The sequence below is a fragment of the Drosophila serrata genome, unplaced genomic scaffold (genome assembly GCF_035046125.1).
Source record: "Drosophila serrata isolate PLE 108 unplaced genomic scaffold, ASM3504612v1 contig_360, whole genome shotgun sequence".
NCBI classification, from domain to species: domain Eukaryota; kingdom Metazoa; phylum Arthropoda; class Insecta; order Diptera; family Drosophilidae; genus Drosophila; species Drosophila serrata.
This window is the reverse complement of record NW_028257258.1, coordinates 136657-160665: the sequence shown is the minus strand read 5'-3', so window position 1 is coordinate 160665 and position 24009 is coordinate 136657. Positions and strand designations below refer to the sequence as shown.

The window sequence follows — 24009 nt, the reverse complement described above, 5'->3', positions numbered from 1 at the left end:
TTTTACCTATTTAATAAAAATACCATATAAAATCGTATAAGTTATTTAGTTAGTTATTCTGTTAGTTAAAACAATTGTAAAACAACGGAAAATAATAAATAAAAGGATCTATTTTTTCATTAAAGTGTTTCTTACTTTACAAATTCTATAAGGGTAGGGCATCTCTAGGATATTTTTCCTGAAACCCAACTTTGCAGGCCACTCCCCTCAGGATTTCAGCTCCAGCACTCGCTTTGTGCTTTCCTTCACCTGTTTTTGACAGTTTGCCATTATACTTCGCCCAGCAGGAAGCCGCCATGATTGTGTCCACAGCTTTGATGACGGGAGAATGAATCGGAAAGTAAAGTCGCAGGAGATGGGAGTCAGCTCTAACCCTACCCGAGGCAACCCTATCACATCCCCTCTTAAAGTCAATTTTTGCGACATATGGGTTTCAAGGCTCTCAATAAATCCTTCCTTTAAAAGTCTGCCAGTAATCGGAGAGCATTATAGGGGCCTAGGGTAACCTGTTGATCTGACTCCACACTATAGCTGTATTCCCACGGGATCAGGAACCAGAGCAATTAGATCCAAGGCAGAGATAGAGCTGGCCGCTACATTTTACGGATCATTTACCCTAACCAGAACCAGAAACGGGATCAGGAACCACTCGAAGCCGCAGTCGTCACGGTGCAATTGTTGAAATTGAATTATGTTTATTTGATGTTTTGGTTTCCTCGCAAATTAGCCACGTCAGATCCGTCAGCCCCGCCCAGCCGGGCGACCGGGTCGCGTGCCCTAACCCGAGGCGCGAAAATCCGGAGCACTGCGATCCGGCGAACAAAGGCCGGCAATATGTCGGGGCGGATGCGCAAACCTTTTCATTACCAGACAAATTCGTCGTCGCACGCTTCGGCGCACACCCCGCACACCCCGCACACCCCAGAGCTTCAGGCTCTGATGACAGTAATCAGGTTTGATGGAGGGTAAGTGCCCGGGTCCGGTGCAGAGCCAGCGATTGAGAGCGCCAGATAGGACCGTGCCGACGGGCACAAAGCTGACATCCTTAAGTGAAATCTTGTTACAAACCAATGTAAACACGATTGTTAATTTAACTTTTGCGATTGCCGCAGGAAAACCGCCCTACAAAGGACTGGCACTGGTACTGGTACTGGTCGTAACCCTAAATTGTCATCGCACCACAATTAAATTATCGCATTTCAAACGAGTGCACCCAAGGAAAAGTAAATCGTGGACTGTGGGAAACCCAAAAATAAATAGAATAAATATCTAAAGTCCATTTGATTTGCATATAAGAGCATTATCCACCAGGAACAGGCCAATCTGTAACCCAAAAGTGAGGTGCCTAATTGAGTTGCTAGCCTTGTGTGTGTGTGGGAAGAAGTTAAGCATTCAACTTTGAACTTTAATTTGAGGGAAATTCTAAGCAAGCACGTCTGAGATAAGATAGTATATACAAATGGGTTATCATTGATATAAAACCAATTTCAGATTTCTAATATTTTATTATTATCTCTGGCAAAACTCTGTAAGAGAAAGATTGGCTATTTTGAATTCGATTATCAAGTTGATTAAAACTAGGAGGTGATATTTTCTGTTGATAGTTTAAAGGCGAAATACATCAAAGTTTGCTTTCTAATCAAGGTGGGTGGCGCTGGGCAAGCTAAAAAAAAACTATGACTGACTTTGATTATTTTTAAAGAAATCAAGAAATAATTGTGGAAAGATAATCTTCGATCTAGGCGCAGTCACGTCGGAATAATTGAATCAAATGGTTCTCACACACACACACACTGGGCAAATACGGCGAAAAACAGATTGATGGTGTCAAGGAGTTGGTGCACCCATCAACCGCAGGCCAAATCGCTGACAAGGCCGCTCTACAAAGGACCCTTGTCTGGTACATATCGATTAGCGCCCAGAGAGCCAAACCAGAGCAAATCCATTCTGAGAGTCTGTGTAGCGGCACACGACCAAGCCCAAGCACCGAACACTTTTCCGCAAGGATAATCCCACCCCGCTCCCATCGCAAGTCCTCTCACCCAACCTCATCTCGACCACAATTCGCTGCGGCTGCTCTCAACTGCCTCGCAGCAATTGTCTGTGAAATTGTTTGTTTATTTTGATGTTGTTTAATGCGTGCTAAGTCCCATTCGCCGTGCCCGAGTAGATCCTGGGAAAAGCAAACATCCTTAGCGCCAGTGCCTGAGGTGAGTTTCTGTTTGAAAATGTCCAAGCTTTTCATTGAGCTTCCAATGGAAAATTGGTTATAGAAATGTCTGTCGGGATGTGGCTACAAGCTTTTTAGTTGGGGCTTCTTCCTGTGCTTTTTATACCCTGGCAAGGGAATTTTCATGTTAGTCAGAAGCTTCAAAAGCTATGAAGGAGTCATTTCCGACCCCATAAATCATATATATTCTTGATCAGTATCAAAAGCAGAATCAATCTAGTCATGTCTGAGCAAAAAATAAATTTTTCGGAATTTTTGAAAATTTCAAAATTTTTATAAATTGTCAAAATTTGACAAAAAATTGAATTTTGTTAAATTTAAAATTGAGTATGCAGATTTGTTAACCAAATAAAAACCAGCATGGAACAGCTTTACGAATCGAAATTAATGCTTTTTTGGCCGAGTTATGACATTTTAAACCTTTGGTTTGTCGAAAAAATTAGTTTCCATTCTTGTTTTAGGGACAGCTTTGGTCTATATTATAACCCAAAATAAACAAGTTCTCTTTTTCTATAAGAGTGATATTCATATACATAATTGTGAGAAATTTAGTTATATTATGTTTTCTAATTTAAGCAAAGAATGCAGGACCTCGTCATTTTTAGAACTGATTGATGAAATTCATTTTGTAATAAGAACGTATTGTGTATCTACTCGAAAATCAAACATTCTGTTATTGATTGTATTCCCTCAGTGTATTAACACTTAAAATGCAAATAAAGTCACCAATAAAGTCAAATAAAAAAGTTTCGTAAGAAATACTGCTTATTTGCGTTTTTGTGAGCGTTCAAAATACCATAATTCAAGTGAAATACTTTGGAAATATCGAGGTTTCAGGTGGATCAACCTGTCCCCGATTTTTGGCCAACTTCAGCACGCTTCTCTAGAATTTGCATATCTTTCGAAAACCCAACTAAATCACGCCGAAATAAGTACTGATGCCCGGGTTCAATGGGGTTCAGAGATTCATTCGCGGATGACATTCAGCTGTCGCCCGCGCGCACTTCACATCGCTTCTCAATGGGCAAACATGCGAGCTTTTTAGCTCCCAGACTAGCTGTTAGTGATCAATGAACGTGTAAATACATTTTAATGCCGTTCTTTGTGTTAATTATAAAACAAAAGCAAAACAAACAGGCGGCACGAAAAACACGAACAAAAACTTAACTACTAGATGGGTGCATGCCGATCTTTAAATGCTCTCAAATTGCTGTGAATACATTTTGAAGTTGAATGTTATATGTACAAGTTATTTACTGAAATTTGTATAAGATTATGCCCATTTTTTTGTTTATCTAGAATTTCTATCTAATTTATTTTCATATATTTAAAGGCTGTTTATTAAATATTACTTATAATTTAATTAAGACAACTTAAACCGCACACCAAATACATAGTATATGAAAGAACACAAAGTTGTCATTTCAGAGATAATTTTTTGACAGAACTGGAAAAACGGTACTTAAAGATTAATGCTATTTCAAAATAGTATTTTTTAATTGTAAGCCACAGGTGTTTAAGTTTTTTCTATTGACTTTTAAAGAGCTTTTCAGTACACGCACAGATAAGTGCTTAGGAGAAATAGTTCTGAATTGCAAAAGACTATGGAATCTAATGCATACCCTACATGATTATATTGTATATATTCTCCTTTGATACTGTGTTAATAGCCGAATTTCGTTCGGGCTTTGGGACGCTTTTAAGCACCAAAAATATTCGCATAATACCCTCTGCAGCGGGGTGTCATCGCCGAGTCGAAAATTTCGCTAATCGCGACCGAAGGCGACGCCAATTCGCTTTAGCTTCTGGTACTGACCAGCCAGTCAGCAGTCACTTGTCCAGTCGCCAAGTTGCTCAGTTAGCCACCGTCCGCCGCTGGGTTCGCACGTTGCGTCAAGAAGAAACACTCCCGGATTGAGTGACCCGGGTTTTATCGGGAGCCCATTGACCATTGGTTATTGTTCTGGAACCCCTCGAGGAGGAACTAATGCCAGCGAATGCCAACACGTCTGGCCAATTTCGGGCAATTGGAACGTGATTTATGTGGGGCAACCGAGCGCGGTTCCGACTCCGATTCCGATTCCAAGTGGCGGCCCCCCCGCATAGAGCTGGGGATCTGGGATCCGCACGAGTGTCGCTGGTCAGTGTCCAACGGAACCCAGCCAATGCCGGTTTGATAAGCCCCTCGAAAGTGATTGATAAGAGCGCGGGTAGAGGCGCCAAGTCGTAAATGAAGTGAGCCAAAAGCTGAAACTGAAATTAAATAAACAAATAGAAAACGCCCGATAATAATTAGTGTACAATCAACCGGATAAAAGGCAGCAAAATGGCAAAGCGTGCTAGCTTAACCCATGACAGCCCGTCGCTGGAACTGGAGTTGCCGCTGCTGGCGCCGCAGGAGCGGAGTTCGCGGAGCAGGAGCGGGCCAAGTGAGTATGCCACCCTACCATGTGGTCTCGTCACACCTCCCTCCCTCCCAGTTGTGCCATTAAACCAGTTAACTTGGTCAAAACAACTGGCTAACTGGCACACCACACACACACTGGCCATAAATCAGTGACACTTGCACGTTGCAATGCAACAGCCGGAGTTGGGGGGCCACGAAGGGGCCATGCTATACCGCGGACCTCGCCTTGTATTCCCAATACCCCTGCCAGATCGAATCTGAATAGGAATTATTTGTATTGCCATTTAATTTATGGAAATCGTGTAGCGCCAATCCAATTAGAATATTGCCAATAAAAACAAGCGCGACACAAGTCCCGCCTGAAATTGAAACCAAAACTCTGGACCAAGTCGAGCCCCTCCCCGTCTGCTATTTCTATTATTTATTTCTATTTCTATATGTCAACAATGTTGATACCCTACCCCAACCCCTACCCCTTTCCCTCGTTTTGTTGTTGTTGTTTTTTGGTTCATTGATAAAAGCTCGGCGTCAGTTAATTCCCCACTCAAAAGCTAATTATTTCTGTCGTTTGTGAATTAAAAATAAACCCAGCACATTTTGCCCACATCTGCTCAAGCAAACAACAACAGTGATACAAGCTAAATAAAATAGAAGTAATGTTTGTTGTGCAAAAACATTGTAAAACAAGAGAGGAAGCTAACTTCGAAAAGAAGCCAAAGTTTGTGTACCCTTACATTTAGCAATTGAATCTAAAGATAATTTATTTGGGAAAATCAAAATTTAAAAATATCATAACTAAGCCAAAAATGCAATAATTTCAATTCGGAAAGCTTTTTTATGCTAGTTTTTATTAGGTCAATAAATCTGCATACTCAGTTTAAATTTTTAAAAAGTTCATTTTTTTTGTCAATTTTTGACAATTTTAATGATGTAACCCCTTGTAAAAATTTGAAATTTTGAAAAATTTTAAAAATTTTATTTTTTGACGAGACATGGCTAGATTGACTCGGCTGCTGATACTGATCAAGAATATATATGGTTTATAGGGTCGGAAATGAATCCTTCAAGCTAAAAGTGTATCCTTGCAAGAGTATAAAAATAAAGAAACACTTTCTATCGCATGCCAAATGTGAAAAATCGCATGCGAGAAATTGTGTCTTTGCTTTTTCAGCTGTGAATGAAAGCTTGATTAGGTCGGAAAATACGAAGGGAAAACTGATAAATAAACATTATATATATTGGGAAACAAAGATTTGAGCTTAGGAAGAATTTTAGAAGAATTTTATGAACTGATGATGATGAAAGCAAAGGTGTTTATTGATCTTCATTATCTAACAGACTTTTTAAGTTTTAAAAATAAATATTTAGGGGCCAAATTCATAGTTAATAAATGGCACGTTTAAGAAATACAGATTTGAAGGTTAAATTAAATTAAAACAATATTGTATTTATTAAAACAAACGGCTTTTCTAATTAATTCGATCATTATAAAATCAATTATTTCTTTAGTCACTTGTGCCAAAAATAGTTTTTATAGGTGCCCCATTGCATTCTGTGAAGAATTCTAAAATTAACTAGAGCAATCATTCAAAATTCTTTATTGACAACAACCTGCCCGATGACAAATTTATTATATTAGCTATAAGAACATGTCTTTGTTATTCGTTAAAAATTGGCCTTGGTAGGGGGGGAATTTCCGCCGCATTGGTAAGTCAACAGGATGCATGATTATGATGTACACTTACGACGAATTTAATTGGGGTGGCCCCCTCAATGAATCATGTGTACACATTTAATCAAAATATTTAGATGGTACCAATCCCAAGTTGGTAAATACTGATAGAATATTGAAATATTTGGCGAAGATATCCTAATCTTTTCCGCCACTAATAATTTAAAGTTCAAGCTTGATTTCACAATTAGCGCCGTTTATGGCACTTAATTAGCAACAATTTACCCAGCGGACAAGGAATCTTGTTTGTTATCTTCGATTTGAATGGAACGAAGCAAAGCTGGATGGGCAACTTTGTCGTCGTTGGCTTTATTCAAAGCAAATAAATAATACATTTTCGCGTAATGAGACAAACTAACAATAAACAAGCGGCAGACCCCATGGCCCCGGCAGTCATAAATCAATCATAAACCGGCACACTTTGTAGCCGAATTCCGTCAACAATTATTCGGACTTCGTAGAGAGGAGAAATCATACAGATGGAGAGCTTTCGATCTCTCTCCATCTCTGCCAATAGTATTATAAAACACAAAAATATGGGTCGCAGAAAATTGCCATTAAACAATCATCATCAACTAACCATCCCGAAATAAATACGGACAACAAAAACAAAGGCAAACATCAGCGCCACAGAAGTGTCAACAAATTGTCAGAATTGTATTTGATGTGATCTATCAGGCAAATTGTTCGCGACAAACAGACATTAGCCAGAAAACCCCCGTCGATTGTCGAGTGATGAACGATTCTCTCGGCACGCTCCGCCGATCTCCGATCGAGTCTCCCAGCGAGCGGTGTCGGTGTAACTGCAGTTCAAACACCAGAGATATAGGAACCATAGGAACCATTTCCATTTGATCAATTGATTAATATCATTACACCTCAAACGGAAACGGAAAGGGGTTGGCGGGAACAGGGCTTGCAGCTTGGGTTTGTTTATGCCGAAGCTTGCATACCCTTTCTACTATATTTACATTTATAAACAGATACGATTTTGGTTAAATTAATCGTATCAAAGAACATACTTACTGTATGTGCTATAGCTCTATCATTTCTTCACTATACTAAGTTAATAGAATAGCTCCAGCGAGTAATTATTAAAACTTCACTCTTGTTTACGGGTGGAGTATGTACTCTTCCATAATTTAAACATCTGTTTAAGATCATTAGTTTTAACAACTCTTCCTTAATGATATACCTAACACCTGTGTCACAAAGTAATAATTAAAAGTAGAAGCAATTTCATAAGTGATTATTGTTCAAGTGCCTGCTGAGAAGGGTGCTTTGGAGCATCATTAATCCAAGGAACTCTTCTTTTATGGCAGTGTAGTGGCAGTAATGCTGAGTAAAGCAATAGGTGCCGGCGATTAAATAACAACAGCAACAGTTTTGCGCGCCACGCGAACCCAAAGGCCGAAGAGCGCGCTCTTAAGCTACAAAAAAAGCCCCGAGTGGGGCTAAAGAGAGCGCGCATCAGGCGCTCGATGTCGCCGCAAAGAATGGTCCAAGTTCGCAGCAGGATGCGAGCATCCGAGTAAAAGCATCGTGTCCCCACAGCAGCAACATCTGCTGGCGTCGCTGCCTTGGGGCCGGCAGCGAGGGAGCAGCAGAGGCGAAGGTTATAAAAGTGGTTCGCCGCAGAGACGAGCGCTCAGTTGCTCTTGGTCAGTCGCCGTGTGATGTGCTTGGTTGCCACAACGGAACAGCCGTCGTCCGTGGTCGTCGTCGAATCGCATTCCCATCCTCAGCCATAGCGTCTAGGAAATAGTGCGAATCAAGAGCAGGAAGCAGCGGTCCGTGGTCCGTGGTCCATGGTTCGTGGTTCGTGGTTCGAGGTGCGAGATTCGAGACTCGAGAATCGAGATCCGTGGCGTGGGAGCGGGAGCGTGTGGGTGCGTGAGTGCGCATAGTATAAAATTAAATAAACGAAAAGAAATGAAACGAAATGAAACAACAGCAACGGCAGCAACAAATGCGAGTGGCAACAATGATGCTATATATACTGATATACCAAGATGAGATGGCCAGAGCGATGTGCCGATATATACGGACGCTGGGACTCATGGTTCTGGTGCTGTTCCCTCCCAAGACGGGCGGCCAGACAATGTTTGGACAAGTCATAAATAATGGGAGCGAGCAGCAGCAGAGCAGAAGCATCAGCGGCCCACACAGCCCTGGCTGAAATTTCATAATTTCCATTCGCTCTATTATTATTAGTATTATTATTATTATTGCTTGACGTTATTATTTACTAGAGTGCCGTCACTCATTGGTCCACTCGTGTTTGTTTCCAAATTGCAAATTGCTGTTGGTTTAGCGGAAAACGCGCGCGAATAATTTGCCCCGTAGTCCAAAGCCCGCACAGGCCGCACCACGCTGCGTATGAGCAATGAAAATGCATCCGAATTCGTGCACGCCACCGGACCACGTGTCGTATGCGTAATGCCGCTTTAGCCGTATCGTATTTTTCCCAAAAAAAGAGACAGCAACGTAGACGCTCGTAAAATCAGACAGCAGGAGTGAGGGAACGGGAAGGGGATGGGGATCGGGAACTGCTGCCTGATTTTATGTTATGTGTCAGTTTCCGTTTAGTGCGCTTCTCTGCCCGTAAATTTATTCCAAACGTAAACGCAAAAAAGCGAGAAAAATAAAGAAAAATACTACTACTACTACTATTAAAAAAAAAGGGGAGAAAAACAAACAAAAACACAAACGACAAACGTGCGACGGATTTCCGCGCCAAGACACCATCAAAACAAAAGCTCCAGCAACAGGAAGCGGGCTAGGAAGTCGCCATCAGCCATCTGAGCCATCAGCCTGCCAATTGTGCAGCAGGACGCGTGCTGCAGGATTGCCTGCGCCTGTGCCTCCCGCAGCAGCAGTAGCAACATCAGTAGCGGCTATACACTAGCAGGAGCAGCAACTTGGTTTTTTTTACATCCATAAGGTAAGCTCATTACGGACACAGGCTGCCTCGTAACGTTGACAACGCAACCAAAAGCAGAAAATAAATTAACAGAAAAGATAACGACCACAGAATACCGGGTCCTTAAATCATGCCTTCCTTTTCAAAGGAACTTTACTTTAGTGGATTCAGTAAAATGTTTCTTGTTTTGGTATTATTTATATTATTTGTTTATGAGGAATATCATGGATATATTTATATATTTTTCATTTCTTGACACGATGTACGATATGCCCATTAACTCTCCGAGTCTAAGGTATAGCCAGTGTGTGAGTGCGATAGTCCTGGGATCCTTGCTCGCGGACGTGCCGCCAGCGACGTTTGCTTTGCTCTCCTTTGTTTGTTTATTTGTGCGCCTTTTTTTTTGCTTTTTGTCTTTTTCTGTTTGGTTTTTTTTTTCTCTTTGCCGCTCGAGTCTATTTGTTTGTCTCTTGCAACAACAACAACAACAAAGACAGCATAAATGGTAGCAGCAGGATAACAACAATGAGGATAACAACAATGACAACGACAATGACTTTATCCTGACAGATTGTTGAAGCCAGAGCTTTAGTCCCACTGGTGTAGCCACTATGTATGTACGAAGCCCACTCAAAGTATCTGAATTCGCAACGAGGATTTTCCCGTAAATTGTAACCATAAATGACATAAACGGAAATGGTCTTTAAAAGTGCCTTGTAACATGTCCGCGCTAATATGGTAAAAATAAAATGATTTTGGTAGGATTTATCGATGTTAACTATAGGGAATTGTCACTTGTTAAATAAAGAATTCAATTTAAATGATTTATATATTCTAAAAAGGGTAAATATTGAAATTATTACATTTAATTATGATGTTTAATTCCAGAAAACTCAAACATTGTTAAAGTCTTTACTGCTCAATGAATTGCCTTGAGGAATTCGAATTTAAAGTTTATTTAAACCTCAGGGAAATTAAGGGTTAAGCTAATACACATTCCTCCATTGCTTTTGCATTTGTTTATCAATTCCCAAAGCTCAAACTTATGGATTAATGGGCCGGTCACAATTCAGATTCAAAGGAATTTCGTTCTGGCATTTGCCTTCTCATACCTCCAAGGAATCAGAGACGAAGTACAAATAAAGGATAAGAGTCGGTGAAGTCAAAGACTCATGGAAATGAAATTGAAAACTCCACATGGCTGAACCCAAGGAGCCATAACCCCGGCATTGAACATATTGAGTGGCTCATAAGCATATTTTAATGGGCATGGGAGGAGTCCCGACAATGCAGCTAGCAAGAGATTTGCAGACGGCGGAGGGGACAAACAAACATAGCTGGCAATCACCTGGCGCCGGTTTTCCCATTCCCATTCCGAACCCACCTTTAGCTATCCCTCTTTGCCTTTGGGTTATGCTAATGGCGGATGCTGTGACTCCCGCGCTGGCACTGATTGGAAGCGCATAAAAGTAGCAAATCAGTGCGCACTTTGAAATGGAAATTCTAATCAAAAAGGCGCGCTCCCTAACAATGGACGGGGGCCGGGTTGGAGGGCATCTCTCTGCTGCTTAGCTGGCTAAATTTGAAATTGCCAAACGATTTGCTATTCGATTAACAAGACACGGCCCGCGGGGCATGGGGGAAATGGATGTGAAAGGCAAAAGCAAAAGGACACATCATCAGCGGCAGACAAGCTGAAATGGAAATAGATTTGTGAATTCATGTTGACAACAATGGATCAGCGGCGGCATTCGCTTAAACATCCATACGGATTTACATTAAAAGTGAAGCTAAATAGAAACCAAATATGCTTCTACATCAGACAGGGCTTATGAAATTGTCTATACCCTTACCCAAAAGTCTATTTTATATATATTTAAATAGAAGTTTCCCTTTTAGTCATTACTTAATAATTTATGAAACAGAGTCGAGAGCTTTTAGTCTGTTCTATTACAGATTGACTCATTGTTAGTCTAATAAAGTTGAGCAGTTTTTTAGCAATTTAACTAAGCTTTTTCGAAGGAAAATTCTTAAATTAAAATGGACAACTGATATACCTATTGTTGGCGCCATTTCGCCCTCGGCTGATGACCTATATTCCTTTGTTTGGCTCTACAACACCGGACGGACGGATTCCGGCTGCGAGTCCGGTCCCAGTATCCTCTGCATCATCGCATCTCTGACTTTGTTTACGGCCGGCCAACTGCAGGACCAAGCTAAACTGAACTGAAGCGGACAGGGACAGGGACAGGGACAGGACAGGACAGACTGGACAGGACATCCAAGCGGCAGCTGCAAGCCTGGATTGAGAGACTGTGGTAGGCGGCAAACGGCAGGAAGGAAGGAAGCCAGTAAGGACCCTTCAAATGTGAACGAGGACGAAACGGAATTGCCATATTGCAATGTTTCCACCCTCTCTGCTCCATCCGCTGTCATTTTTTGTTGCTAAATAAAAGATATCCGCTGATGAAATTGTACCAAAGGGCTTTCGGGGCCTTAAATCCCCCTAAAAGGTAGCGAAAATTTGCATAATATATCAACAAACAAGCACACATGCACACGCACACACATGAGGAGGGGGCGGGTGCGGGCACGCCCACCTCATAAACTTTAAAATACTTTGTGGCTTGGCTGGCTTTTCAATTGATTTGAATTGATTTGATCCTTGTGCGTGGGGAAGGGAGCCCACTTCATTGTAATGATTTTGGCATTCGGAATTCTGTGAAAATTTGCCATTTTTGTGGAATCCGATCACACAAAATTGTCAAGCTGCCTCCAATTTGTGGCAATCAAATGTGCGCCAATCTGTTCGGTGGGCTTTTTGTGGCTTATAAAGTTGCAAATGTGTTCTCGCATTGATATGAAAATTGCTGACAACTGTTCATTTTAAGAGGCCTTTGGGTTTGTTGGTTTGCCGGCGAATTTATAGTATTTTTATTGGTCATTATTTTAAGACTAATGTAACGATTTTTTACTACACGAACACATAAATATTTTACTTACATATAATTACTTACAAATAAGCATATTGAAAGTTGTGTAGTTATTCTCAACGTAATTATCAGAAAAGGTGTTTAAACATTGTAAACGATGAATAATTCACCCAGCTTGTTTTTCTTAAAATTTATGATGCCTGCAATTTTTTCATAAGGCTTTCGATACGTTTATTTTCTTTGGCTTTGTTTTTTCCTGTGGAAAAGCAAACGTAAATTCGCGAAATTTGGCGTAAAGTCAAGAAACAAAATTCGATCGTTAATTGCCTGATTTAATACCAAATTAGTCGCATTAGTTAGCTAATGCGGGGGCCCTAAAACACTGTAGTTTATAGAATTGTGTTCCAATTTGTTTACTCAGTGCCAGAATCAATTGTGTTTAATGGCGGAGCGTGAACTCGTAAATTTCAAAGGCGAAAGACGAAAGACGAAAGACGATCGAACCGAGGACGGTCCATTTGCAGCGCGTTCGTGCGCAAATCGCCGATATGGAAAATTCGAATGGAATTGTTTACAATTCGCATGTGGGCTAAAATCATCATCATCGATTATTAGCAACAATAGCCGCTTGCCGAACTAAATGCAATTTGCTAACTAAGCGTTGCGCATACGCCCCGTGGTGTGCGCTGTGCCTTTTGTGTCTGCCGTTGCTTGTGCCGTTACTTATCTGAAAGCGGCTGTCACACGGCTGCAATTAGCGTGACAAGTGATGAAGTGAGGCTGGCCAATGCTTTAAGATGACGGGCCGTCATCCGGCGGGATGTGTTCTGCCCCACCCTGCCTTCCATCTTCCACTTGCATCTCAGTCGTCGTCATCGCTCATCCGCACCGAGGGCCACTTGTCGGTGCAACGGAAGCGCAGCTCATTGCTGCGTGCAAGTGTCTGAAGATTACTATTACCCACTTGGCAGTAGCAGTCCTCCATGCTCCTCCTCCTCCTCCAGCTCCGCCGCGGAGACGCGGCTGCATAATAAACAAATCAAATCCTATAAATGTGCAAATTAGCTGGCAACGTCACCGAGCCGTGCTTGGTGCACAAATGCAAATCCAAATGCAGATGCGGCACCAGGCGTCATCATTATCATCATCATCATCACCAGCCCCTGGCACTCTCATTTCGCTGCTCTATCGTGGCATGAAAGTGAATGCACTTTTATATGCATGACGGCTAATTACAGCGACAATTTGTCTGCCTCTCTCATCTCCGCACCGCATTCCCATTCCCTTGCCTCCCCGAAGCTAAACGCTTTGCCTTTGTATTAAAAATATTTAGCACATTTCGGCTTTTGTGATTATGACGCTGCTGCGATTCTTTCTCGCTTCTGATTATTTACACCCCGGCCAGTTGTAATTGCCTGGGGGAACCCCCCTAAAATTTGTCATTGTGCGAGATTCGTTGGGGGTGCTTAAGCGGCTAGAGAATTCCGTGGAAACATTACGGAGTGATAATATATAGTAGTTTATATATAGTTCGAATAGGTATAGCATAATAAATTGTTGTTAAACGATTGCCAGTAGAAGTTCATCTTTGGAGTATAAACAATAGTTATTTACTGTGCACCTGCTGTGCACCTAACCTTGTTAGCAAATAACTTGTCAAACAAACATCTCCTTTAGGAAGAAATAAGGCTTTTTTCTATATTTATTTATTTACTTAAAATTGGTAGGCAATAATACAATAAAATTATTTTTATATACTTATTTATATGCACTTTAACTTTGGCTTACCAAACCCTAATTTGTGTTGGAATTTCCTTGAATTTCATTTGCTAAAAATATGAGAGATAGTAGCACAATGTTCCCATATTTGTCAAAAGAAATTTGTGTAGTAATCGTAAAATTTGAAATCTATGAATATGTGAAACTTGGGTACGAGGGAAACTCCACACTCATGTACACTCCCAAGTTAATTAAATTTATTATTCATTAATCTTTTATGACCACCGGGAACAATTTCCCGCATTTTTATGCAAATATGAGCAACGAGAAAGCCTCGCTCTTTCTTTCACCCTTCGTCAATTGTCTTAAGCGCCGTCTGATATTATTTTTTTACGCTGCTATTTTTTAATTAACCAGGAATGGAAGCTAAGCAAATTATTAATGGCCAGTGGGGGTGAGTGAGAGAGAGCTCTGGCATTGACTTTTCAATTGAAACAAATCATTATTAGAGGAGCTTGTGTGTGGATCTTGTTCAATTGCGGCGCTTCGGCGCTGGCGGAGCGTGTCAAGAGATCCAAAAGCGGTTTCCTCTCCCTGGGAACTGGTGGATCCGTGGTGCCACCATGCATTTCTATGAACGTGCATGGAATTATAATTAGTTATTTATGGCCACAATGTAAACGTAATTACCAATTGGACATGGGCCATTGCAGCTCGATTAGCATGGGGTGTGAAAAAATTATATGCACTATCTATCCATGTATCTTTAATAGTAGCACAATAAGCTCGGTGTTGTGTTATGCATGAAAATAAAAATATATTAAATAAAAGAGAGCGAGAACAAGATCGCGTAGATATTTATTGCGTCAATGACCAGTTCTGCTTTTTATGGACAGCTGTCGGGGAGATAAACTATGGTTTGACTGATGTACTTCTCGATTGCTTGAATAACTTAACGCAAAGCCAATCAATTAAATATTAATGTGGACATCGAACTATAAATTCAATTATTTTTATAGCCTTACACTTCATAGAGGTGAATTCTTGACAGATTAAATATTATTTATAGCTGTTGTATTTAATAAAAGCAAGATAACAAATAAATTTCTTTCTATGTCACAGGAAAGACTGTGGAAAACCTTTCTTTATAAATATGTTAATATTATTTGTAACAAATATTTGTAATTTGAAAATATAAACATATTTATTACCGCTTGTCTTGAGACTATCTTGTATTTAGAGCTTGCTTACCATTATGTTATATAATTCAATGTTATCACAAAACGTAAAATATTCTTTATAAACATAAATACCCATTCGCTGCATTGAGCTTCCTATTTGAAAATAATTATTTCTAATTAAAGCAGAATCCCTCTGCGTCAGTTTTCATTTTATTAATTGAGTTATTTTAATCTGAGAACCAGGAGAACCTGTCGATTTGTCAAACTGCCCGATCATACCCGTTGGTACTTGTGTGACAGGGGAGCAGCAGGAGCAGGAGCAGGGATGGGGAGCTGGGAAGCTGGGCAGCTGGGCAGCTGGGTGTGACCAGGCCGACAACAGCTGCAGAACGCAATTAGCGTTATTTTCAGCGTGCCATGATATTGCACATACGCCATGTGCGCCGAGCGAGTTGAAGGTAAACGCCGACGACGTAGTTTATAGCATTGAAATTGAGCCGTTGTGCCCACACGACGACATGGCGGCGACCTTCGGCCAGCAGTTGCATCTGTGGCAGTAACGCCCATCAGTGCCCAGCAGCGTCCAGTAACTTCGTTGGCCAAAAGCTTAGCCCCACAGCAAGTAAAACTGCCGGAGGACGAGGACGAGGAGCCATATGGAATGAAGGGTGCCTATAAAATTGATAATTAATTATCCTGCCTGGGCAGCAGGAACGGGGCTCTGAACTGGGAAGGAGGCTGCCAACGCAGAGACTGGGAAATAGGGAATGTGACGTGGTCTGTGCCCGCGGCTTTTCGCGGACACGCTTCGCTTATTCCTGTTTACAAGTGCGTGAAAATGTGCGCTCAACTGCTTATCACGTGCGGCGTATGGCGTGAATTTTACTGCCGCAGCCACATCCAAAATCCTCAACCTTGTGCCACCGCAGCCGCAGTGCCCAGTGGCCACCCGGTCACATATGCTAAATCCCCACCTAAATGGAATATCTCTTCCGGGGGCTTGGACATATGCAAATTTAACTCTCGGCCCGCAGAGATTGCACCATAAATGTTGGCATTGCTGATTGATATGTGAGCGTACTTGATTCATGGCTTATCCTGGGAGACCCAGGATGCTGACAAGTTTTTGTGAATAAGGGAAATGGTATTTCAACCATAAAATTTCGCATCAAACCCCTTTCACTTATTTATTTAAGCATTTTTGGTTCGTTTTACTGAATAATCCCTAGGTAATCCCGAAATCTTCTTAGCCTACCTATACAAATGCCTTTATCCTGCGGGTGAATCGCTTAATTTGGCTTGATTATACCACGTTGGTAAATCAACTGAAAAGAATTAAACACTTAAGTCGGCCAACTAAAGTCCAAGTAAAGTAATGCCTGAGGAAAAGTTTGCCAGCCTGCTGCCTACTTTTGGGCATTGATACCTTCGGGCTCAACTACATATATGCCTTGGATCCATTCTGGCCAAAGCCATAGCCAAAGCCAAAGTCCAGACAAAGCCAATGCGCTGCTGCGAAAGCCACAAAGGAAATCGCAAACGGGGCAAAGCGGAGAAAGGATGCGGCTCTTGGAATGGGGAAAAAGTTCAACCAGCAAAAGGACACGAACATGGCAGGAGCACAAGCTGCCTCCTCCTCCTCCCTCCTGCGACGGCTCCACCCCAAAACGCAATTACATTAAATCTTGGCTATTATTCTTCTACTTTGTAGAGCTGCCCCGGCTCGGCCTGGCTCAGTGCTCGGTGCTCGGTGCTCAGCACCCAACTTTCGCCGGTTTCGGGCTGCTGCTGTAGTTAATCGCCTCCAACGTGATTGAATTCCATCGAACGCAGGTTGACCAATGACCGGACACAGGCATCCTTGGCCGGGATCACAAGCTGGGAGCTGATGGCTGGGAGCTAGGAGCTGGAAGCTACTTGCTCGGAGCGGGGGCTGCCCTAATAAATGAAATAGAGCCGCTTGACTTGACTGCATTCGAACTGTTTCTGAGAGGCTTTTGCCTTTGCCTTTGCCTCCAACTTGGTTTATGGCCAGTCACTGACCACTTAACTAATTGCTCCTTTGTGTGCTCCTGACACGGGCAATAAAATTAATTCCACTGTATCCACAGCAACCGCAGAATTCGTTGCGCTTGGCATCTATCAAGTCAATTATTTGCATGTTCCCCTCAGCTAAATCTTGCCAATCTGCATTCCTTTCCTGGCCTTTATTTATCTTCGGTTGATGGAGAACCGAATGTCTGGAGGCTCTAATTGTGCTTGGTGTGTTAGTTAATTGAGTAGTTTATTTGATAAATAAAACTAGGTTAAGGGAAACATATTGATTTTGAGTATGCAGTGTATTCTAAGCAACTTGTGAATTAACAATTTGTTATCCAAGAGACTTATTAATCTTTAAATATCATAATCATAATTAATTTGGGAAGTTGGTCAAATGAAATAAAGTATTTCTTAGTTTTAATGTTGCTTCAACCTTGACAAACAATCTGAAAGATGCATAAATTATAGTACTTTGAACTTAAAGATATTCTGAACCCTTTTATCTTTAAATAATTTGCATATTTTAACATATTCCCTTTCAACTTTCCTTTCAGTTCCTTTGTGCATCATGCACGACACCGGCAAGCCGTCCCCTACCGCAGCCACCAGCCCCACCATCCCGCCCAGCAAGATGGCAGCAACGCCCCAGTCACCAGCTGGTCTGGATCCCCAGGCTCCAACGGATGATGAGGATGAGACCGATGTGATCGGCGATCTAATGGGTCACTACGGCAAATGGCAGCTGCTAATGACCGTGCTGCTGTCGCTCTTCCAGGTGCCCAACACCTTTCACATATCCTCGTCCATTTACCAGGCGGCCAACAAGGACTTTTGGTGCCAGCGGCCGGAGGAGCTGCAGCAGCTTCCAGTTGATGTCTGGCGCAATCTGACCGGCTCCATTGACAACTGCCACCGCTGGGAGGGCATCGACTGGAGTCAGGTGGGCAATGGCACGGCGATGCCCACAGAGTGGAAGGTGAGATGAAGTACCTATAATTATTCCATCTTAATTATAGGCATCGTCTGACTGGTATCCTTTCTTTTTAGAAACCACCAGATGGGGATAGACAGTTGGTGGCCTGCGAGAAATGGGAGTACGAGACGCATGACAATGTGGGCAACACCTGGACATCGGAGTGGGATCTGGTGTGCGACAAGGAGCACCTGAAGAACGTCGCTGAAATGTTCTTCTTGCTGGGCGTGGCAACAGGTGGCATCCTCTCTGGCTATTTATCGGACAAGTTTGGGCGCAAGAAAATGCTCTTCATATCGGCCGTGCTGCAGACCTTATTCGGTGAGTGCTTGTCTGTGCATAAAGGCCATCTCATCCTTCTCCTGTGTTGTACATATGTACGCCCCATGCACACGGAAGTCCCAGTGACATTGGCCCTGACGATGTCCTCCTCCGGTGACTGTGAACTTGGCCATGTCGACGGGGGGTCAACACGAGCACATCGAGTGGCTCTCTGTGGGTTTTGTGTGGGGCTTGGTGCCAGATGGTCGAGTGGTCGATTGGTCGAGTGGCCAAGAGGGTCGGCTGGGGACTCGAGCTGCAGTTGTGGCTGCCAGGCGGCTCTTGCCAGTCAGCCAGTCAGCCAGCCAGCCTTGTTGTCCTTGTTGATTAAATCTCACACAACGTATAATTGAAATTTGCATCCAAAAGGACATTACTAATGAGGGACTGGCACGTGTACGTGATTGCTCTGCTGCATTGCGACGGATTACTTTGGTTAAGATGTCAGTGGGTTACTAGGGGGGGACAACTTGAAGATAAATACTTAAATTTGTAGCTTTGACTTTAGGTTCAGACCTTAAATTAAACCAGGAAGTTACTTAAGTTCAGGGTGTAAAAGATATGTATGTTTTAGAAACCTATAAACACCACATAAATAGGGTCATTATCTTTCTCTTTTTATGACAAAAACTCAAATGTATTTTTTAATTATTCTTTTTTAATTGTTAATTTACTCCCCCAGGCCTTTGGCTATACATCTGCAGCTCCTTTGAGCTCTACTTGACGCTCCGCGCCCTGCTGGGTTTGGTATCCGTATCGGTCACCTACTCGGGCCTGATCCTGGCCATCGAGTATGTGGACGGCAAGTGGCGAACCCTTGCCGGAATGTATAACCTGTTTCCACTGCCAATCTCGTACATGATCATCTCGGGCCTGGCCTATCTCACCCAGGACTACCAGCGTCTGCAGCTGTGCATCGGGGTTCCCGGCATTTTCCTCTGCTTTCTCTGGTAAGAACGCTTTAAACGTTTAGAACGGAAGGTAAACAAAAACTAGATTTATTCGCATGTGTCCGCATCTGGATGTATGTATCTATGTATATAGATCGCGGACTGGTGAATAAATGGGGGAAAACAGGTGCGTGGGTATTCCCCCGCCACTATAAACAGAGGGGCATAATTTGCTGCGGCACATGTTTCGCTTGATATATGGCTCTGGTTCACTGGGGTTTCTTCTTCTTTTGAACATTTTCTAAATCTATATACCTTTGTGTACTGATATCCGGCAGGTTTGTGGTACCGGAATCGCCACGTTGGCTACTGGTCAAGGGTCGGCTCGATGAGGTGCGACGGATTATCGAGGCGGCCGCCAAGTTCAATGGACGCCAGCTGCCTCCCGACTATCAGCTGTCGCCGCCGACACAGGAGAGCAGCTCGCAGGATGTCACTTACCTGTTCCGCTCCAGCTACCTGCGCCGCATCTCCATTTGCTTTTTCTGCATCTGGTTCACCATGAATCTGGTCTACTATGGCATCATTCTCAATATGAGCTCCTTTGGCGGCAATGTCTACTTGAATTCGGTGAGTTGTATTACGTATACGCAGTGGGGGCGCGTTAAGTATACGCAGTGTGGCCTGGCACAATCACTTTGGGAAGACTTCATCCAGCATCCGAAATTGTGTCAGCATATAGGATCAATCAAGCCCATTTAGCAAGTGCCAAGGGTGCTGCTGATAGCTGATGGGCGCCTAATTGGATTTGTCAGCAATTCCATCAGCCGAATACCGAGAAGAATGTCTGTGGGATGTCAAGTGCCGCTGGTTCGACCACTGGACGGTGTGAAAATGTGTTTGCAATCGAATTATGATGTTGCCGCCCCCCACCCCTGTCCTCTATAGATAACAGATGTGCCAGTGGATAAATCCTGCCGCGGCCGCGGCCACAGCCACAGCCATCTTAGCCCCCTCCAACTGGCAGTTGGCCAAATGGATGTTGGGCACAGTGCTGACGGGCCTTGGATTAGCGGCCAAAGAGTAAACAATATGCAAAACATGCTCGGCATTTGTTTCGGGATTTGATTGTTTTAAAACGCTAAAGCGCTTAAGGCTGTCTGATCTCTGTGTTTGCTCTTCTTCGCACGAGTAATTCAATAATTAGTTTGATTTTGAGTGGTATTGACTTTTAAATGGAAAGTTGTCATGACAAAACACTGCCTAGCAAATAACTTATGGTCTTTATTACTATATTGGTATATTAGAAGCAAGAACATTTATTTAGCAGATTTAGGAATTTACTTTGTAATCAAGTAATTTTTAATTAGATTTATTAGAATCATTAATAAGGGAAAACACAAAAGCTGCTAATATCTTTATTTCATAGTAACACTGAAATCAGTCATTCAAATATCTTGAACATATTTAGCTAAACTCGAAACTGGTCCAATTGTTTGTGTTCTTTACCCTTAAATAAAGTTATTTTAATTTAATTTCCGTTAAATAAATTTACGCTAATTGCTCAACACTGACCAGATAGCAACAATGGGCATGCCAGGGGGCTTCTCAGCTAATTTATTGCATAATTTATTTTGACAACGCCAGGAGCACCTTTGATGCCGCTCTGATTTAATGCGGCCCGCCGACAGCTGACATCTTGTCCACTTGCCCTGCTCATCCGCTCATCCGCCTCCTCCTTGACTTGTCTCCTCCACAGGCGCTAGCTGGCCTAGTCGAAATACCCGCCATCGCCGTGGCCATGTATATCATCACCAAGGTGGGCAAGAAGTGGCTCTTTTGCGCCACTTTGATCTGTACGGGCGTCGCCTGCTGCTGCGCGGCAATTACCGAGGGACAGCCGGAATTGCTCTGGCTAAAGATCACATTCCTGATGATAAGCAAGTTCACCATCAGTGCGGGCAATACCATAATGCCGGTGTACACGGCGGAGCTCTATCCAACACCCATACGCAACGTGGGCGTGGGTGCCTGCAATGTGGCCGCCGGTCTGGCCCTGATCCTTACACCCTACCTATCGCTGCTCGTAAGTATCCTGGCTTAAGAACTCCTACTCTTAACATTATATCGCCTCTTTTGCAGAACAAGATCGAGGGCCACTTGCTGATGAGCCTGCTGACCGCCTGGAGCATCTTTGGCGGCGTCGTTGTCCTCTTCCTGCCGGAGACCGCTGTGCGCTCGAAAGCATCCTCCAACCAGGGTGCCGCCAATACACATAATGCCCATGCCAATGCCAGTGCTGCCAAGCAGGTGTAATGACCGCTGATGCCCAAAATAAGCCCCTTCACCTGCTCAGCGCCCCACCCGAAGGAAGAGTGTACCTTGGCTGGTCCAAAAGTACACCGAAGATGAGCTGCCTCTGACCCTCCACCCTGACCCAAGCCCCAGCCAGCCCCACCTGCTGCATCTGCTGCTGCACTTGCTCACCTGCCCACCTGCCACGCCCCGAAGCCACCTGCAATTAACGGTAATCGATCCAATGAAAGTCCAAGAGTAATGCCAATTCGCTAGAGAATGTCGTACATATGTCAGGCAGGACCTTGTTTGCGTAGCATGTAGTGAGTATGTATCTTAACAATTAACTAACAACCATGGCTTGTAGCTTATGTCATAGTCTAAGTAAACACACTGATCAGTGATCACTGATCAATACCAGAAACCCTCGAAATAGCTTAAGTTCTTCGGTTACCATCCGGAGGTAAGAAACTAAACACAGAACTTAGGGAGGAATTGTATAATTGATGTTTATATATTTGTATCTATGCTTTTATCGTATTTAAATAGTTCAATCTTTATCAAATCACAAACATTTTTATTTTCTAATTACCCGAAATTTAATTACCATTTTCATTTTTTCAGTTATTTTGAGTTGATCAAATCCCTTTCATTTTTACTCTATTTTAACTTATAAGTTTTTTGATATATATCTTATTTTTAACTTTTTTATTTGTTTATTTGTTATTTTCCGGTATTTTTATTAATTGAAAATTAAATTAAAATACTCCGTAATGTGCACCTCCCTAAGAAAAGTTTATTAATATATAAAATGGATAAATAATAGCCCAGTAAACTACCCTTAAATGTAGAGCCTTACAATTACTGTATTGCTAATCTTATTACAAAAAACGAATCCAATGTTCGCGCAGCAAACACAAAACAAAAAACAAAACCAACAAAAATATATTCTTGTCAATACGTCTTGTCAATATCTCAACGTACACATAATCTCGTCGTTGTCGTTGTCGTCGTCGTCGTCGTCGTTGTCTTCTTGTTGTCTATTAATAAATGTTTTTTCCCAATACGAGATCAATAAGAAACGAAGCTGTAAGCGGACTCCAGCGGCAAATTGTAATCTCTAGTAATCGTAGTCAATTAATCCTTACCATATATACTTATATATGTACCACAGATCAGTCTCTAAGCATCGGTCAATTATGGATTTGTATATATGTCTGTTTGTGTGCAGGGACATGGAACATACAAGGAGTTTTATTGTTTAAAGAGCCACCAATGAATATATATATATATGTGTATGTATATGAAGAGAACTAAATCAATTTCCAATATAATGCATTTAACAATGTATACAATTATGTGTATATGGATACGTGTGCGTTTGTGTATGAATATTTAGTGAAAACAAAAGCAGAACAACAAAACAGAACAAGAAACCAAAACAAAAGCAATCAATTAGAAAACACAAAACTGTTGAATTACTTGTTGTACTTATTAAAAAACCTACCATGTTGTTAGTTGCTCATTGTACGTATTTTTTTTGTATTATTTTTCGTACTTTTATTTCGCCTATTAACTTGTATGTTGAACTTCCGTTGCCTATTGTACTTACCCATTAAGATCAGGATCAGGATCAGCTTCGTTATGTATTTGTTATAAATAAGTCAGTCTCCTAAGCTTCAAATAAATGGAAGAATACTAGAATCTAATATGAAATTCAATTAATTGATAAGTTTGAACGGTGTTGAGCGAAACGAAACACATGAATAAATTTATGAAAATTGTTGTAAATCAAAATTACCAAAGCAAACGCGATTATAGTGTCAAAATAAAGTATGAATAAATAGATAACTTTGAATTTATGTAACGGGCTATGAAGGAATTAAGGGGGCTATCAAATATTTATTTAGGTTTTTGGGCTTTTCTTTCATTGAACCATTTTTATAAGGGGTTACATCGTTAAAATTTTCAAAAATTGGGTTAGTTAAGATCGATTTAAAATTTGGGACGATGGTCTAAATGAAACTCCCAAGGATATACAAACGTTGGCTTCCCAAATATTAATATTATTTACGTTCTAATAAATTTAAATCTCTCAATCTCTTCTAACAACTAATATTATACGCATATATGGAATTAATCCATTAAATCATTTTTAAATTTAACTCAAAAAACTCTCCACTCCGAGTACAAACTTTGTGGAGCTTTAAGGCCTGCGCCAAGTGGAGCTATCGTGGGGTAGTCAAAGTGGTAGCTTTACCCCGATCTTTCTCGCTGCTGGCAATACCTCTGAGCCAATGAGCTTTCGCTCTCTGGCCAACTTACAGAGTGCTTATAACAGAGCCGCGAAACTTTGAACGGTTCC

The 24009-nt window shown here is 42.0% G+C and overlaps 1 protein-coding gene across 11 annotated transcripts; it reads left to right on the top strand.

Moving 5' to 3' along the window:
• Positions 1-4051: 4051 nt before the first annotated feature.
• On the top strand, positions 4052-23495 carry LOC110191741 (organic cation transporter protein). 11 transcript variants are annotated; one of them, XM_086838809.1, is made up of 8 exons: positions 7974-8133; positions 8948-9313; positions 17720-18141; positions 18213-18459; positions 19142-19409; positions 19688-19979; positions 21109-21435; positions 21492-23495. In XM_086838809.1, exons 3-8 carry the CDS (start codon positions 17734-17736, stop codon positions 21663-21665), a joined length of 1716 nt encoding a protein of 571 aa, XP_086694935.1. In that variant the 5' UTR covers positions 7974-8133; positions 8948-9313; positions 17720-17733; the 3' UTR covers positions 21666-23495. The 11 variants fall into 11 exon arrangements, with proteins under 11 accessions (XP_020818331.2, XP_086694935.1, XP_086694944.1 ...); XM_086838818.1 differs by having other exon boundaries at positions 8014-8077; positions 8959-9313; XM_086838813.1 differs by having other exon boundaries at positions 8016-8077.
• The last annotated feature ends 514 nt before the right edge of the window (positions 23496-24009 follow it).

Coding starts and splice junctions, on each gene's coding strand:
- LOC110191741 (XM_020962672.2), top strand. CDS start 4,557: ATGGCAAAGCGTGCTAGCTTAACCCATGACAGCCCGTCGCTGGAACTG. Junction 18,142..18,212: donor CGATGCCCACAGAGTGGAAG/GTGAGATGAAGT, acceptor CTTTCTTTTTAG/AAACCACCAGATGGGGATAG. Junction 19,980..21,108: donor GCAATGTCTACTTGAATTCG/GTGAGTTGTATT, acceptor TCTCCTCCACAG/GCGCTAGCTGGCCTAGTCGA.